Genomic DNA, 19,724 nt, shown 5'->3' on the forward strand with positions numbered 1-19,724 from the left:
TCGGAGAACACAAGCTCATTAGGGATGTGATTATTATTACTTTTTGTCTAAAATAGATTATAATGGAATTAGGAACATTTTTTGAAATAGCCAAAATTTGTTTTTTTCGAAATATCTAGTAAGCCATGTACTTTTTCGAAAAACTGAAAGGCGCATATTTATGACCCCACAAAACTGCAATTCTTTCCCCATTTAACCGACCCTCTAATTCAGTAGTTTCCGAGATACCCATAGAGAACCCAAATTTAACTGTTTTAAAACTAAGTTTACTGCCTATTCTCCCCCTGTATCCTGTATCTCCGAAACGCAGCATTTTGTATACTATTCGGACCACCCTGTACATCTAATTAAATCCATTAAAAAAAGTATACTTTTTTTTAAATAAATCAATCAAGAGAATGCACCAATAAAAAAATACAGATAACTAAATTGGTTTTTGAAGTCGAAACTTTATACTAAAAATACCTAATTTATTGAATATACTCGTACAACTAATGGAAGAGCAGTAGCACAAACTAAGTCAGTGGTAGTAGTAGAGTTCAAGTAGATTAAATTAGCATTTTGAAAGAGTGCAAAGAATAAAAAGAATTTATTGTTACCTCCACTTTAACTTTTCACTTTACAGCTTATCTGTGGGATTGTTTTGTATGCAAAAAAATCAAATTTATCGTTTTCGTGCATTTTTTTAATAATTTTTACAAAAACTAATATTTAAAACAAAAGAAAAAATATTGTTGGCGTTTGTAGAAAAATTATTTATATTTATTAAAATTAATAAAGCTAAATCAGGCAGTTACACCATTTATACAGTGTGAGTTTTAAATAAGTGCAAATATTTTCTGGGCTGTATATTTCGACTATGAGTTTATTTTCGCAAAAAAAAAAGATGTTGAAAATCGCGAATTTTCTTTTAAATTTCCCTGTATATTTTTCGAAAGCTTTTTAGAACTGCCTGTTCTCCGCAAATTTTCCCACGGTATAATATCTGATATTACCATAGTTACGGCTTTACTCTATGGTTACGGCATTAAAAAGGATGCAATTACAGAAAAAATCCGGTGGCTCTCAAAATTTTTTCAAAAAAAAATCAAAACGTCAAAACTAACTGTCACAGTGACACGTGTCGTACAAGGTCAAATTGGCTTTGGTCCAATCTATCGACATACCAAATTCCATTTAAATCGGACAATTTTTTGATTTGATTTATTGATGATTGAGTTTCGTAGAGAATGAATCGTCGTCAAAATATAAAAAAAAGATCTACATTCCTTTTCAGCCCCCTAGATCATCTAGGGCCCGAGTTATGACGCTCCGTCTTAACCTCCGACCGTTACCACTTTTCGTGACGCCTCTCGTATGTCACGGCCTTGAATTGTTCTCCCATCGCGCGTAAAGAAGTATCACTTCAAAAAAAAAAAGACAAAGAAAAAATTCTATAATTATTATAGTGTTAATTTTTATATCAATTTGTTGTTTTTTTGTAACCTCGCCACATATTATCATTGATTGTCATTCCCCAGCCGTCTTTGACGCCGTTTTTTCGATCATACTGTATATTACACACAAAATATGTTTAGAATTTCATGTAGAATCTAAACATCATAAAATATATCGGGCATTCTATTCAAAATAAGCAATTGATTACCAACTTCCGGTTGAACCGGCAGTCACAAAAACTGGAAAATATTTTAAAAATAAAGTTCACCTTTAAATACCCTTATCCTGAAAAATTCAGATTTTTATCTGAGTCGGATCATAAAAAAAATAATATTTGCGTGAAATCCCTATTATTAAAATATAATTTATTAAGTAAATTAAAAATACGTGTTAATTAATTAAGTAAATAATATAGAATAAATTCTATGTTTCTTTTTATTAAAAAAATTGATTTAACAAAAATATTATATAATAATGATATATATCCCTATCAACTATTCAAATTGTATAGCGAACGCTTTTTCATCCAACATAGATGGCTTTGGCTGTCAGCGTAGCCTAGCAACCAGCGACAAAAATCTGAATGTTGTTTATATTTGGCATTAATACGAGAAAAACGACATAAACTGTGTTGATTAAAAAACTAATAACTATATTTAACGTTGTGTGTCTTTATTGTTCTATTCTAAACGCGTAATAGTGAAATTGTGTTTTAATGGTGTTTTGTGGATGATAATTCAGTCTTGATGTAGTTAAATAAGGTAGGATGTTTTGATTTTTTAATAATTTAAGGAATATTTGGCCGATATTTTCTTTAAATTCACGATGTTTCGTGCTTTTTATATGCTTTACTGAAGTTTTTTCTATCATTTTACAACTAGGGATATGTAATATTACGTAAACTCTTTTTATATGATAATTTTTCTGTATTTTTAACTTTATTATTATACATTTTGTTTTAAGCCTACTAAAAAATTACAATTCAGAATCCTTTTACGCAATAAATATATATCATTTTGAATATTTATGTCACAACCAGAACTCCTGGCTGAAGGTGTATTAAAAGTTTTAAAATATTCACTAAACTGAAAACAAAGAGGAGTTTGACTAACATTTTAAGAATCTCTTATATTTATTTATTTAAATAATTTTCTTTGGGATGTTACAAGAGGATATTAAAACGTCATTTCATATTAAGTATATTCTCAAAGATTTTGAAGCTTAATGAAATTGAAAAGTTTTATACAGAAGATACCTACATTTTATTTATAATTGATGTTATAAGAGAATACATGACTCGTGTGAAGTTGGCACCCTTTTTTCAAAAAATGAACTGGAATTTGTGAGTTCTGGATAGATTTACAATAGTTCTATAGTTCTTGATAAGTTAGAAAAATAGTTCTGGTTAATTTCGGGAGATATGACATGGGGGTGCCAACTTCACGTAGCACCCTTTTTTTTATTCTGGAACAGTTCTGATAGTGGAAATATATTCTAGAACAAGAGTTCTATAGTTCCTGACTATACAGGGTGTTATATTTTTAATATTTTTTCGATTTATTATAATTTTCTTCCAAGTACTTTTAGCGTTGCGAATAAAATTTTGAGGATAAAAGTTACTATAAATACTACATATTTTAAAGCTAAAAAAGTGTCGACATATTCACCAGGGACGTGCATGCGGATTATCACTGGAATATTTTTTCTGAAAAAAAGCATGCACGCCACTGACTTTTTTTTCTCTTGTCAGCGAAATACTTTAAGCAGTTTAATGCCGATTAAAAGTTATCTCTTGATATTTTGTCGATTTCGGTCTCATTGATGAGATAAACGCAATTTTATTAATTTGCCTTGATCCAATAAGTCTAATAGCAGCCTATAAAAAAATAATATCAGTAACTTGCGGAAGTTTTAAACAAGTATCCACTGATTTTTCATAATGGATTAAATTTTTCAAAAAATATGAAAAAAACGTTCCTATAAACATGGGTATGGAAATGCATAGTTTTAAGGTTACAGGATGTTAAAAATTTTAAAATTAGATTCTTTTTAATTATCTTAAATACCTTTATTTTTTATTTGAAATTGCTGCAGGTTGGACTAATAGTAATAATTACTAATATTAATAATGTTTAATAATAAATTAGGTAAAATATATAATTTATTAATTTTATTTTTATTTAGTTGTGAATTATAAAATTGCGTTTATCCCATCAAGGAAGCTGAATTTGACAAAATGTCAAGAGATGACTTAATTGGAATTAAACGGCCTATATACATAATTCTTATGTCATAAGAAAAAAAAACAATAAGATAACCCATATGCACGTCCCTGATTTTGCTGACAAGCAAAAAAACTTCTTGCATTTTCATTTATTAATAAAATATTGTAAAATATAGCAAGATTTAAAAAGTACTCGGCGATTTGAATTCGCAAACAGACGCGTTTTAGCTTACAGCGTGTTTTGATTGCTTCGGTTAGGTTTATTTTGGTTTGTTGGTTTATTTTTGTGTATTTTCGTTTTTCGTCGGCACGGTATTGATGTCTAAATTACAGTATCTACTAGGTTAAGTTCATACCTACACAAGAAAAGTAGAATGTAAAATAGGAACACGTTTTCATGTAACTGATTTCAGTTATTCTAAAGTCGGAAAAAAGAGAATGATTCATTTCGGCAGAGAATTTTTTATAATTTTGTGTTTGGGGAGGCTTCTATATACTGGATGTTTTGTTGTTTTTTTTTATAATATTGTCACACCCCATTTTGTGGGTTATGACTAGGGGCATAGCAAATAATAAATACTTCAATTTAACTTAATAATCAATTTAATTAATCTACGAATAATAAAATAATTATAAAACTAAATGTGTACTTACATATTATATTTATGGACGAACATCATCACTGGCTCGGGGGTAGTGTTGCAGAGATGAGTATGCTTGAGGTAAAAAAAATGACTTATTTTCTTAAATCTTATTAGGCACAAGACGATATATCAATGTCTTGATCTAAATAATTTAAAATGTTATGCATTTTATAGTAAGTGATGCCTCATTGTGATGTCTTACGTCTTATTTATCGCTTGTATCGACAGAATTTCAACAAGATATTTTATAAGACAGTATAAAATAAGGCTAACAAAAAAAAAACATAGACGATCTATACATATGTTAGTTATTTTTATTATTGCTGAAAATGTAACATGGTAAAAAATGAGTAATATACAGGATGTTCCAATAGTCCGTGGACTTAGAACTACTACGTATTTTTGGAATCAAAATAAGTTTATTGGACACAACTTAGTACCTCTATACAAAAGTGCTTCGTTTGTCCGTTAGGGGGCATCAAACTTTAAAAATTAAACACATTTTTTAAGATATTTTAACAACCGTTATTCCGAATTTAATGAGATTTTGGGTGACTATGTTTTGCTAAGTGCTTTACCATTTGACATTTACAAAAACCAAGAAAAAGTACGGGAAGGGTGAAAACTACCCCACCCCTACATAAATTTTAGTATAAATATTTCTCAACTGCACTATCGACAGATTTTCTTTTCGTAAAATAGTCCCTCTAGTATTTACTACATTTTTTGTTTCTTGTAAAAAAAGCCGCATCATTTTTGAGAAAAAATTTTTGAAGAATTTATTTTTCCAAAACAGATCTAGAAAATATACAAAGAGTTCCAATATTCCGTGGATATACAAGAACTACGTATTTTTTTAATCAAAATAAGTTAATTGCACATAATTTACCTTTATACAAAAGTGCTTCCTTTAGCCGTTAAGGGGCATCAATAAAAAATAAACTTGAAAGTTAATTAATCTAAAATTTATTCATTTTTTTAAGCTTTTTATGAAGGTTATTGTTAAATATAATTTATGATAGTAACAGAAAATTCCATATTTTAGCCAACTATATAGATTATTAGAGCATAATAGATTTTATGCGCCTCCATAGCTTGATGTTCAAAAAATATTTGTTGGAAAGATAATTATTTCCTCAAAAAATATGCACGGTGGCGTTTTTTTACAAGAGACAAAAAATGTAGTAAATACTAGAAGAGCCATGTTACCAAAAAAAAAACCGGTCGTCGGTTCAGTTGGAAAATATTTATACTAAAATTTATGTAGTGGTGGGAGTATTATAGTTTCAGAAAAAAAGTTTGAGGCTCTCTAGCGGACAAATGAAGCATTTTTGTATATAGGTAATTTATGTCCAATGAACTGATTTTGATTAAAAAATACGTAATACGTAAAAATACGCCCTCGGAATATTGGGGCAACCCGTATATGTTTCATAAAAATATTTACGAAGTTGGCAATAAAAGTTATATGATTTCCTAAATTCTTCCGGAGAGTAGATTGAATGTAACAAATGCCTTCAACTATTTGTCAAATAATGTTTCATATATTTTTTATCTGGAAAATAAGTTAAACTTAGTGTCAGCTGTAAGTATTGGCTCGCCCTCACACACATGCTCTGTAAACATACAAACCAACGGCATCCTGCCTGTTTTTCCACAAGCAGCCAAACAGAATCAATCTTCTTTTAATAGAGCCACCGACTTAACTCTTGAATTGGTTACTGGCGCACGTCTTTTATGATCTAATTTCGACACGACAGTGTTTGCTTTGAATTTTCTCTATATAGCTATCTATCAACTGACTTGGTTTCCCCCATTTTGACCCCCCTGCCCCCCTCTTATGCTGTTTCTTGTCGAGTAAATGCGGTTTAGTTTAATTGCGTTCTGATAGAGTCGATATGGACACTATAGAGCTTATTTCCTGTGAGGATTGCTATTTTACCGACTCTATACGCTCTAGAATGAAATAATAATCTATAGAGTGGTATTATGTCACAGCACACATATAACATACAGTTCATACCAAATAAACTTTTAGTCGCGTGATTAAGCTTGACGGGCACAGCGTTGCCCACTTTTGCATATTTTCTTTGAATCGAAATATTTTAGGAAACAAGAATAAATTAATTATAAATATATAAACAGTGTTACATCAACAAAACTCACTTTCTTAACAGCACTTAAGGGACATAAAGTGTCATTACTACGGCTTTCCCGTTCAAAATATTCTAATAAAGCTGCGATGAGTTTTTTACGTCTATTAAGCTATTTTGTACACTTCGCACTAAAAGAGGTTCTAAGAAGAACAATGTTCGACTGTAAGGTCTGCTAGTAAACACTTTCAAGCATAAAGTACCACAACACTATTTATTTAAAGCAAAAACTCATAAAACAAAACTAAAGTGTCAAAACGAATGACAATGTCAGGAAATAAATAAATATAGCAGCTTAACATTTTTTAAAGCAGAGCTACCACCTAAATCCCAGGGCGAAATTTAAAATCCAGTTAGTCAGCGCGGCGCCGAATATGTTGGCAACAATGAATTTAAAACTCGCGCCCTCGATTACGTAACTAAAAGTTTAATTGATATGAAATATAGATAAACATTTCTGTACAAAATAAAGGTACCTAAGATATACAAGGTGAGTCTAAAATAAGTGCAAATATCTTTAGGGGTGATATATCATGACCCCAGGAACAAGTCTATGAGATTTTTTCGCAAAAAAGTGTATATAGTCTGTGAAACGAATAACTTTGAATTTGACAGTTCCCGCGGGCTTTTCTAGTGTTAATTTTATTAGGCTAGCAACCTGCGGCCATGCTGACGCAATGCCGTCTCTAGTAGAACAGCCTCGGAGCGAGATTTATGACGTCACGCTAACATAATTATTCCTTATATTTGACTATGGCTGAAATCGTACTCCATAGTCAATGTAGATAGTTTTAGTGTTAAGAATAATAATTTTAAAAAATATGTGGTCATCTTAAACCATACAGGGTGTTCAAAATTTTATGCAAAACTTTAATTTTAAAAAATATGTGGTCATCTTTTTGACAAGTTTATATTAGTTTATTAATTGCAGTAAACATTATGTGGTTTGTGGTGTGAATATTTTATATGCAATTTTTTGGATTATATTCGACACTATTTTTTTTATATGACACAACACTGATGAAGGAAGCTATAATGTTAGCCGAAACGTTTTTTTGCAAACCAAAAAATAATGAAAACCAAATGAAAACTTAATCAGCGTTTTTCCCGAACCTAAATCCCAAGAAAATCAAAAATTTTATAGAATAATTTTACATTATAAAATGACAGCGATCTTTATTTCATAGCCATCGCTGACGCATTTTTTTCTATGATATTGTATTATTTGCAAATATAATTTTTCGAACATTGATACTTGCAAAATATATGTACATATAAATTTTGTGAATGCAAATAATAATACATCACTATTAGTAGATATTGAATGTTTTTTGTTAAATTTGGTCGATTTTCAAACCTCGAAATTTAAAATATATTTTACATTTTCCCCATTATCTTATGTACCTACCTATTCATTATTTGTATATTATAAAACATTTGCTGCATTTGTATGGTTCATAGTTTATTTGCCAAAGTATTTATTACTATAAATAGGTATATATTATATTTATTAACTGTATATTTCATGTAAACTATATCATTTTTAAAATACAAACCAAAAATACGAGGAATAATTATGTTTTCCATGTATTCTACAACATCCTACTACAACAATCCGTATCTAATTAGCGTGACGTCATAAATCTCGCTCCGAGGCTGTTCTATTAGAGACGGCATTGGTCTGATATTTAGAAATGTCAAAAGCTGATGACATTTTACTTCTGACAATTATGCGATTTCGTGTTGATTTTTGCAAGAAGAGGAAGAACTGTCACTTGTTTTATTATTTTCCTTTTCTATTTCACGAAAGTAAAAAGAGTTACCTATCTGATTCGTTCAGGCACTCGATTTAAAGAATACTTAAAGAATATCAGTAACTTTTTTGACAGAGGGATTTTATATTTGTCATGTTGGTAAAAAATAACGGTCAAAATTCAAAGTTATTCATTTTATAGACTATATATATTATTGCATTTTTGGCTTCACTCTTGATCACAAATATGGTAATCTTAAACCATGCAGGGTGTTCAAAATTTTATGCAAATCTTTCTAAAATAAAAAATAGTTTTTCTTTGTTTTTTTTAATGGAACACTTTGTATATTATTTCTATATTAGAAGGGGACTTAAACAATGAACACTTTTTGTATTTAAAGTATTTTAAAATTTTTAACAGTTTCACAAATATTCGTGGTTTTATTACACATGGCTCTTTCAACGGTAAAATGCCAGACAAAAATTATTGGGTGGCTTTAAAAAAAAATCCGGTTGAACACCCTATATGTAATGCCGTTCCATAAATATCCGCAAAAGATGCGTATTATACAGGGTGATCCATTTAAAAAAATTATCCCGATCCACTCACACTTTTTTGAGCTACCATCTAAAAGTTAAAATATTTTCCTAAAATACATCCTAATACATACTTTAGATTTGCACTTAACCAAAATTCTTTTTTATTATAGGAGCTACAAATGGCCGACGCACTTTTGCCGGACCCTGTATAATGGTAATAAAAACTACAAAATTAGTGAACGTTCCTAAAAATATGTTTAAAATAAAATCATAACGTTCTGTAGGCATATTCGCATAATGCCTAAAAAATTAAAGAAAAAGTAAAAAAGTTGAAAAAAATAATTGTTTGCGTAAATAAGTTCGTCTCAGTTGACGTTATCTTACTGAATATTAATGCACTTTTTTATGAAAAATGGCCGAGTTTATAAAAAAATATTCTATTAAAAAATGACCTATTAAAAACCGACATGACAGCTACGAAAATAAAGTAAAAATTCGAGGAAATTCATGAAATTCTACCGCAGAAACCCGGAAAAATATTATTAGTTTGATTAATAAAAAAAATCGTCGTTTGCATCTAAAAATACCCTTATGAAAAGAATGCCTTAGTCGTCAGTGAAAGTATAATACTTACGTAGCTTATATATCATGTTTATTTTTATTTAACTTCTGTCCTCTACTTTAACTCTAATCCAACCTGTAGTAATTTACTTATTGGTCAGTTTTTTATTGCTCCAATTTCAAAGACAATTTTAAAATTAGTAGATCACACCAGACTTTTTTAGAGTTTTGTCATAATTTTCAGAAGTGGCAGAAAAAGAACAAAGGATTTGACAAGGAGTAAAGCTACTAGTTTCCTTATACTATGATAAAACCATGCAATTCGTTTTATTAAGATCCTTTAATTACATGCACTGAGAAATGTTCCCCTCTTTGTAATTATTGTTATTTGCATTTTATAACTCGAGCAGGACCTTAATGATACTGTTAACTCATTCTTAAGCAATTTCAGTAATGAAAATTGCCAGTCAGAAATTTGTTGACCTTATTTTTCGTTATTTAATAAAGTATTTGGGCTTAAATTAATTTTTCTTTAAAAGGAACTTAATTATTGCATCACTTTCTTGAAGAACTGCTCTGTTTAATTTGTTGATTAAACTTTGTTGACTAATTTTTGAGTAAAACGTTTATTTGCATTTGCATTATCGTTATTTTTTAACTTTTCCCAAAACATTATTTTTCGATCAGAACCATGCCTCCTGAGCATTTTGTTTTTTGATTCATGTCAGAACATGCCTTGTTTAATTTTTAAGAGCGAAATGAACTCGCCACCAACAATTTGCAATTTTTTTAACTATCTTTACTTTATGATGTTATTTTTGATATTTTTGTTTTTCTTTTTTTGATATTTTTGTTTTTTCTTTCTCTTTTTTTTTATTTTTCATATCGACACTGATTAAAACTAATTTATAAGACGTTAAATAGTAACGATACAGGCTTGGTTTTAATAAATGATTAGTAACACTAACAGAATCAAGGATATTAAAAAAAATGTAATAACTGAGTGTACCAACAAACAAAGAACTTGTAAAAAATACTTTAAGACTTTGTATTGCCTCTCCCGGCTGTTATTAGTGTCTGTAAACGTCGATTAATACTGTTAATGAGGCAGCAAATATATTGTGTTATGTTAATATGCATAACTTGGGCCATCTTCAACAAGATCGATTACTTTTGTACAGGGTGGATCAAATTCGACGCTTTTAAATGGAAACACCCTTTTCTATAGGAGATAGACAAATACTAATATCGGTGTCTGGAGCTCAATTTTTGTCAAAAATATGATGGTGAAAACCGCATATCGATTATCTGTTACCGTTTCGGAGTTACGGGGTGTTTTTCAAAAATATGCATTTTTAACAAATCGCTGTAACTTTTTTGCTATGGAAAATTTTGTATTTTTATGAAAACATTTCCAAAGCACCTTTTTACGTAAATTTAATGGTTTAGGTATATTTTTTTTAAAATTAATAATTTAAGAATTATCAACAGAGAAATTTGATTTTATAAAGGGACACCTGTATATTTTAATTTATTGAAAATAATTTAAAATTACCTTTCCAAAAATATAATACACTTGATATTTTGCTCGATTCCTCTTCGAGATATAGGGTATATAAAAATTCGCCCGCTTTAAATAAGTAGGCTTTGCACGGCACCGGCTGTAATGCAAAAAAATTCTAGCTGTGAGCATCAATTAAAACGAAAATAATATTTGCTATGAGAGATGCAGAATTTTATAACAATTTAAAATATATTTAACCAACATCAACACATATAAACTATATTTAATAACAATAAAAATAAATAGCAAACCAAGACATGAGATTTTGCTACAGGTGTTCGACATATCGACCGTCTTCTGTTATGGACAGACGGGGCAGTTTTTGAACATTTCTCGCGGAATTCATTAACTCAGTGGGGGTGAAAGATACCCTATTATAACTGCTAAGTATTTCTAATTCTTGTCTAGATTATACGGAAGAATAAGGAACCTTTATTCTTCCGCAAATATATCCATAGGATTAGATCCATGGGCACTAAGTCAGGCGGCCTCGACGGCCAACGGCTGGGATCTTGGTTAGCTATTCAATTATTCTTGAAATTGGCTACCAAAATTTGCTGATAACTTCAGTGTTCAGAGGCGGTGCGTCGTCTTGCTGGAAAAATATGTTTTCGAGTTCCATTAAGGGCATATCATCAATAAGCTGTCCAAAGCCTACTAGTTAAAAGTGGCGAACTTTTAAAAACTCTGTATTTCGAAGGGGATTATAACAAAATATCAAGTGTGCTATATTTTTGGAAAGGTAATTTTAAATTCTTTTAAGTTAATTAAAAATATAGAGGGTGTCCCAAATAAAAAATCAGTTTTTCTGTTGATAACTTTTAAATTATTAATTTTTAAAAAATTATACTTAAACCATTAAATTCTACGTAAAAAGGTGCTTTGGAAATGTTTTCATAGAAATACAAAATTTTCCATAGCAAAAAAGTTACAGCGATTTGTTAAAAATGCACATTTTTAAAAAACACCCCGTAACTCCGAAACGGTAACAGATATTGATGTGCGGATTTCACCATCATGTTTTTGATGAAAATTGAGCTCCAGACACCGATATTAGTTTTCGTCTATCTCCTATAGAAAAGGGTGTTTCCATTTAAAAGTGTCGAATTTGACCCACCCTGTACAATCTTAGCCACTAAGAACCATATTCAATCGTACACAACAATAATCACCAAAACCATCTCGTCATTATGAAGAATAACATCAAAAAGTAACGATAATTGAAAAAATTGCAAAATGTTAGTGGCAAGTTCATTTTGCTCTTAAGAATAAATTAACCATGGTATGTGTTGACATGAGGCAAAAAACAAAATATTGAAGAGACATACATAGTTCTGACCGAAAAATAATGTTTTAGGAAAATTTGCTCACGAAATTATTACACAGGGTGTTTTAAATATAAGGTAAAAAAACACTCTTCGATTAACCCTGTAATAAACTGAGTTTGCTAATTAAAGTTGATATATTTATATTCAGTTTGCTAAAAAATCAAAAAAATAGGGCTAAAATAACAAAAATATAACATTTTAAAAATTGACCAAATATTTTTCCGTTGCGTTTTTTGCATCTGAGTGTATATTGAGAAAAAAAAAGGTTCAGGTTTGCAGTTTCTCAGCAACTACATGAAAAACGTACGTAGGTTTCCATGCAAATTTTTGTTAAGTCGACAGACTGGTTATAAAAAAGCTGTGCTGTTATGTAACCACGTCAAATCGTCCAATTTTTAGTATCGCCATGAATAGTTTAAGTGTTTAAAATTAATTTTAATTAATTCATTTTTACAAATATATGTTAGTAAAAATTAAATATTAGAAGATACGTATTTTAAATGCAAATTTTGAATTTAAAAATATAAAAAAAAACAATTTTAATTAATTTTGATTTTTTTAACTTTGCAAATATGATGAAATAAGTATAAAAAGTGACTGGATAGAAAAGCCGTTTTAATATGAAATCTGCGGCTACAGTAAACATTGCTTCCATTTTTGAGAAAAAAATTTAATTTTTTGAAACCGCTGAAGTTTTTTTTTATCCACAGTTACACACAGCTATAATTAGGTTTTGCATAAAATAAACCAGACTTAACCTAATATACCGGGTGCGTCTCAAAAGTGGCTCACCCCTATAACTTTTTTATTTTTTCTGATAAAAAATCGAGATTTGGTATGTTAGTACCTAACATAAATTAGGATTGATTGATATATTCAATTGTTTTTGGGTCACTTCCTGTTTCACCGGAAATGACTGAAACTTTTGATTTTTAAATGGAACCCTCGGTATTTTTTTATTTTATTCGATAAAAAATGACACTCTGAATAGAATGACATATAATATGTTAACTTTTGAAATTTTTGATTAAAACAAAATTGTATTTTAAATTTCAATCTAGAGTGCTATGGCTGTGTTAAAAAGACTAATTTTTAATCAAGGAGCCTTGGAAAAATATATTTGATCGTCTAATGTTTTTAGTGTCTTATCCTGGCCAGTTGAAAGACGCCCAAATCGTATTTTTAATCATATCTCATTTTTTTTCAAATGGAACGAGGGTGGCTCCCCATACAGCACGTCCAAATGAAATTACGTTTCTACAAGGGAGACACATGAGAAACAAAATATGTTAAAGTGAACCTAAGTGTTCATCTAGTTCTAACATATACATATGAGATACACGCAGGTTTATATTGATAGAATTGTGTGATACAGTGTTTACTAGTTGTATACCGTATGCACTCAAGATTCTAAAGAGTTACGTAACAAATAATTATTAAAATGATGAAATCTGACGTCGGTATATGAGACATACAATGTATATGTCATATGTATGTGTGATACTTCGTACCATAGTTGTGCCTATAGTACACACCTTGTAAAAATTGGACGTATACACATAATATAAATTTCTATATAGACACTTTGTAATAGTGTACTGCTGTGTCTACATTCTAGCCTGAAATGAATGTGTGCGCACGCGCGTATAGCCTCAGCGTAGAGTGCGCACGCGCGGATAGCCACACCGACCAAGTGTATCTTATCTCTCCTTTCTCCTTTCTAGGAGTGGTATGTGTTAGCAGCCATTATTGTTTTATCATTCGGAAGCTCTATATAAATGTTCTGTTTGTGTGTGGTTTAAAAGAGATTTTAAGGTAAGCACAAGTTTTTAATTACCTTGTTACACCTTCCTAAGAGTATTGTTAATATTATAGCAGCGACTCTTCCCTTACTCGATACCCAATCTACCAAACTGTGTCCAATGAATGAAAACTCCAAATATTCTCGTATATAAAGAGGTTAGCTCTGCAATAATTTTTTTTTTATTTGGAAATAATAAAAATCTAAATGGACCAGAGAAAGAAAGATTTAAACACTTCAAAGAACTTCTTACACTGATATTCGGTAAGTTATTGATGGATTAATATACAGGTATGTTTAATATTCAATAATCAGTTTCATATAAAATTTAAGGGTGAGATTGTCAATCTGAGATTGCTAATCTCGATGAATGAGTATGATAACAAACCAACTGCTTGGAGGGAAAAGAAGAGAAAAAAAATGACTAAACGAGGTCCACCAAATCGTGGCGATATACCAGTGTTTACCATTTTAGTATGTTGTTATACTAGGTACTACTTATATTTTTAATACATTTTGATACGAATTCTGTTCTTTTACAGTGTTTTCTTACTTCTGGTTTCTGCTGTGTAAATAATTATTATTATTGTGTTATTTGCGCTATTGCGTTCCATGATATAAAGAAATATAAGAATTTTATTTTTAACCACTTAATCCATTTTATAGAAGAAAAATGGTACATTTAATACAAAACAAAAATGGAACAATTTTAAGGCTACTTCTCTTGAACTTACGATCGAGATACTTTTTAGAAAATATAAAATTTTTGCCTTCCTATTTTCGTTCTAAAAAAATTTTAATTGGTATCATTGAATAAATATTTCTTAAAAAGAACGAAAATTTAGGCATCAAAACTTGTATTATTTCCTAAATTCGTTCATAAGAAGTAGTTTTATCTAGCACAAGATGTACATACGAAGCAAAATACATACATATACACGCAGTAGTCACAACTGCAATGTGTAAACAGAGTTTAAACGTAATACACAAGCACTGTGTGTCCTACGGCACACTGTGTATCCCTTACTTTGTGTATACGTAAATGCTATATTGTGGCTACATTGTGAGGCGGACGTTTAACCTTTGTGCATACGTGTTGAACTACAATGTGTAAACGTATCATATTTACATCACCCTGTGTCTACATCTAATAATGTAAACACATCGTAAATGTGATTTGATGTGCTGTATGGGTCACTACCATATTTGGAAAAATAATTTTTTACCAATAATTTGGTACCGCACACTTGGTATTTCCAGTCATATTGTAGTTATGAATCGCATGTTATAATTTCAAATAAACCATATGACAAAATGTCAAAAGTTGACATATGATTTGTCATTCTATTCAGAGTGTAATTTCCTATAGAATAAAGTAACAAAATACTGACGGGGCCATTTGAAAATCAAAAGTTGTAGCCATTTCCGGAGAAACAGGAAGTGAGCGAAAACAATTGAATACGTTAATCAATCCTAATTTATGTCATATACTAACATACCAAATCTCGATTTTTTATCTGAAATCCGGTATAAAATTCTCGTGTCAGAGTTTTAGTACTCCGCCAAAACGCTTGACAGAGTTTAATAAAATTTTATATGTATATTCAGTAGGTCTGAGAATAGGTTGTTATCTATTTCTTATACCCCTATGTGATAAGGATGGTCCACCCCATTTTTTTTTTTTGGACAAAATTTTTTATTTTTATTTTTTATGATGGGGCATTAAAAAATATATACAACGCTAAATTTGTCACCCTTCTACCATCAACCCCTATTTTTAATAGCGATATTAGTAATTCAATAGTTTTTAACACTGTGAATAAAAATGACCGTTGAAAATATACATTCCCATAAAAAAATATTTTTATGGAAAAACAGCGTTTGCCTTATCAGCTAGTTATAAAAATATTATTTTCAATACTAAATTTTATCTGATTTAATCTATGGTATACTCTCACTGTTATTATTGTCAATATTATAACTTTATAGGGCAAAGTAATTTAGGCTAAATGTTAAAATTGGTGATAAAATAAATAAAATTATGGAGGAAATTGAGAGAAATTGAAAAATTTATTGTAATCGATGAAAAAAAAGGTGTGTCCCTCAACCTGTTAAAAAATCTTTTACGAAAAAACAACGTATTTTGTCAATCACAGTGATAAATCAAACTATGAAAAAAATCTTCCGAAGTTTTTTACTGTTCTTATTGGAAATATTGAAGTAACTGATTGTAAGAAAAAGAAAAATAATCTCAAAAAAAGTTATGGTCAACATTTTCTTACTGAGGAAATATGTCAAAGAAAATTACATATATTCGCACTTTTTTTAAACATTTCAGGGTCCAGAAAAAAAAACCTTTTTCTGGAAAGAATTTTTTTCAGTAAAATATTTTTGTGGTGTTAATAAAGTTATGGTTTTTAATCTCGAAATACGAAGCACTTATACATGCACGAGTCTATTTATAAATGAACAACATTATGCACAAATAAACAACACACATTATAAACATAAATAAATACAGAATGTTATTTTCAGTATAGAGATCAACACTCGAAAACAACAAAGACAATTAGGGGCATTTTTCATATTTACTATTTAGTACGGGTTTGTTAATAATGAAGTTTTATTACTGTATATCTTTGAATAAGAAGACTAAGGAAGGAGCATAATGCTATCCATGTATTCATGCATGGTGGGCGGAAAAAGCACTCTAGGATGGGGATCCTTGACAGTTCTGTTTGACGATTCATTTGACACATTTGAATTTGATTTGAAATTTTTTGGATCTGTCAGTCTGTATGGAGCTTATTTTATGTTATTTATTATTAATTCTACTACTGATAGTTGTATAAAGGTAGTAAATCTAGATGGAAATTGTGGCAGAACTTAAATTAACAGTGACACTATCGCGATTTATCGAAAAAGACTCTAAAATAGTTGGTTGTGTAGCGTGCGGTAGATCTCGGCAAAAATTGAGTGAAATAATGGAACAACTTTTCGCTAGTAAGTGACTATATAATATACATACGTGTAGTAAACCGATCATTTATGAAATTCACTTAAATTAACTAAATTATATATTTTTCTTGCATTTTAGCTTTTATTTATTACTTGTCAAAGATTAGATGTCAAAGAATTTAGATACGTTAATTTGACTTACCTGCTTCAGTAGCGTATCGGATGTTTGTGTTAATAAATACTTATTATAACTTATCTATTTTTATTAGAATTATATATTTTTATAACAATTTTAATAACTACCAACATTTATTCACAACGTAAAATAAAACAACAAATTATTGAGTCTACCCCACGTCTACCCTACATCATAGTTTTATATTTTTTAAATAAAATTAGAACGGCACTGATAAACCGGAATTTGAGTCGGCCATATTTGAGGCCTATCGCGGTGTACCTAAGATTTTTGATATGCTTTTTCCTTAGTCTTCTTATTCAAAGTTCTATATTAATTTTGAACTTTCAAGCTTCCAATTATAACCTTAAAAACTTTAAAAAGTCATAAAAATGTATACAGGATGTTAAAAAATAGTGTATCTTACAGTTAAAATTAAAATAAAAAGGTTCTATGAACATCCTAAAATGTTTACCGAAGAAGTTACAGCCCTCGAAAGGTTAAATAAGAATAATATATTTTGTTTATTTTTAAGAACTTTAAAGGTTTTTAAGCTAAAAAAAGTACTCTTCATTTAGTTCTAGGGTTCCCAACTTGAGCATCGGCGATTCCGGGACAATTATTTTTAAGCTTTTAAATAATTGAAGCAAGACATTAAATATTAGAAAATAAAATATGTTATGAGTGTAGTACACATTTTTTAGTTTCCAGCTCCCGGCCAAGGCAAATCTTTCGCCGGAACAAACTTTCTGATTCCTGGTTAATCCCGGCCAAACCGGGACGGTTGGGAACCCTAGGTTTCTTGCTTACATTATTGACATTATTATTTTATGGTTGCTTGTACTCAAAGACATTACAAAGATATATCTATACTATATCTATTCTTGTACTTATACAATACATCTATTTAAGAACTTGTAGTTGCTTGTAGTCATAGAAAACAAGACTTGTACTTGTAGTCTTGTGTATTCTATGTTCTATGGTTTTGTATTTGTACTTTGTAGTTATCTCTGGTAGTGGAAAAAATGGATAGGGATGTAAAGGAAAAACCAGAAAAACATAAACCCAAACATATAATTATTCGAAATACGGCAGACTACCAGCGAATGAAGCTAGAAAAATTGATGAGAAATCCTGTTAGTTTTTAAACGTCTTAGTTTTTAGAAAATATTAAATTATTTGTTTCTTAGGAAAAACCTGTTCTTATTCCAGAGAGACCTAAAGAACGTGGATCTCCTCATATTCCTGACTTTGTACGTAATGTTATGGGTTCAAGTGCTGGGGCAGGATCAGGAGAATTCCATGTATATAGACATTTAAGGCGTAAAGAGTGTGCCAGACAAAAATATATGCAAGAGAAAGCAGAGAGAGTAAGCTGATGCTATTTTTCCTGTATGCAAGGTTTGTTAACATTTGTTTTAGGAAAAGAAGGATGCAGATTATAAAAATAAACTGGAAGAAAATAAAAAGTTAGCAGAACAGAGAACAGCTAAGAAAAGAGCAAAGAGATTAAAAAAGAAACAAAGTAGAAAAAAATGGTTCCAAAAAATTGAAAACGACACAGGAAGTTGAATCTGAGAAGAGTGATGATACTTGTAGTGATGATGATTTGAACACTAGTTTAAAGGAGGAAGATGACAATGAGGTTTTAATTCATGAAGATAGAACACAACATTACGAAGAAACTGATACAAAACTAAAATTAAATCTTAATAATGAAGATAACAAAAATATTTCATGTAGTGATTCTACTTTAGACTCTAAAGAAAGTGACCTGTAGTTAAATAATATGGAAATATACAAGAGAAACTAATGAGAAGAATTATGATAAGACCAATAAGAGCTTCTTCAGATAAGGCATCTGTAAATATAAATTAAATGATGGTCTCAGATATAAAAATATCATTATGTATTAAATACATTGATTGTGCTGGACTTAGTGGGTATATTGCAGTTTCATAGTAAATGATCACTAATTAATTTTAAAAAATTATGTTTTATTTATTATCATAGTTTAGTCTATAGCTCATAATGAAAGAATAGTCTGTTGAAGCCGAATATAAGTTGAGACTGGAACTTGTGGGAACTTGACTGGAACCAAATACAAATAAATAATAGACAACTCAACTTAATCTAAGCAAAGATCTAGGTTTATATGCATGCGTCGTCGTTCCGTCACTCCAATCATATTTAAATGTCAATTTTGAAATAAAAAACAAGCATTGAATTAAGATTGGATATACTGAAGATTGCATGAAATCTACGGATCTAAGGACGACACAAGTCGAATGCATATCCGAACGGGGCGGGCCATACTTTATTTACGCAGAATCCGAGCCGCCGCACGGTGGGGTATTAGCATGAAAAAGGTGATCGAAATTCGAAAAAGCAAATGTGTTTAAGATTTCCCAAAAAAAGATAAATGATAAGTTAAATCATGTCTGGCATGAATGGCGTTGCAATGGGTGTGTTTAGTTGCATTCATTCGTTTCAACAAAACGTCAAACTTGTTACTTCTCACAGATAAGAGGTAAATGCATGGCTAAATTTTATGTTTAAAATTATAAATTGTTGTTGTTCTTATGC

The 19,724-nt window shown here is 30.0% G+C and overlaps 2 protein-coding genes across 2 annotated transcripts in view; one reads left to right on the forward strand and one right to left on the reverse strand.

The window, feature by feature from the left end:
* The window catches only part of LOC115882148 (short neuropeptide F-like), a 111,838-nt gene that overhangs the window by 77,779 nt on the left and 14,335 nt on the right, over positions 1-19,724 (reverse strand). The window lies entirely within an intron of this gene.
* LOC115882147 (PRKR-interacting protein 1 homolog) lies at positions 18,045-19,141 on the forward strand. Its single transcript, XM_030900014.1, is given in 4 exon segments — positions 18,045-18,274; positions 18,329-18,508; positions 18,561-18,674; positions 18,676-19,141. Coding segments are annotated over 4 exon segments (648 nt in total). The 5' UTR covers positions 18,045-18,163; the 3' UTR covers positions 18,919-19,141.

This window comes from Sitophilus oryzae, unplaced genomic scaffold (assembly GCF_002938485.1).
Source record: "Sitophilus oryzae breed Bouriz unplaced genomic scaffold, Soryzae_2.0 scaffold_177_pilon_pilon, whole genome shotgun sequence".
In the NCBI taxonomy this organism is placed as follows: Eukaryota; Metazoa; Arthropoda; class Insecta; order Coleoptera; family Curculionidae; genus Sitophilus; species Sitophilus oryzae.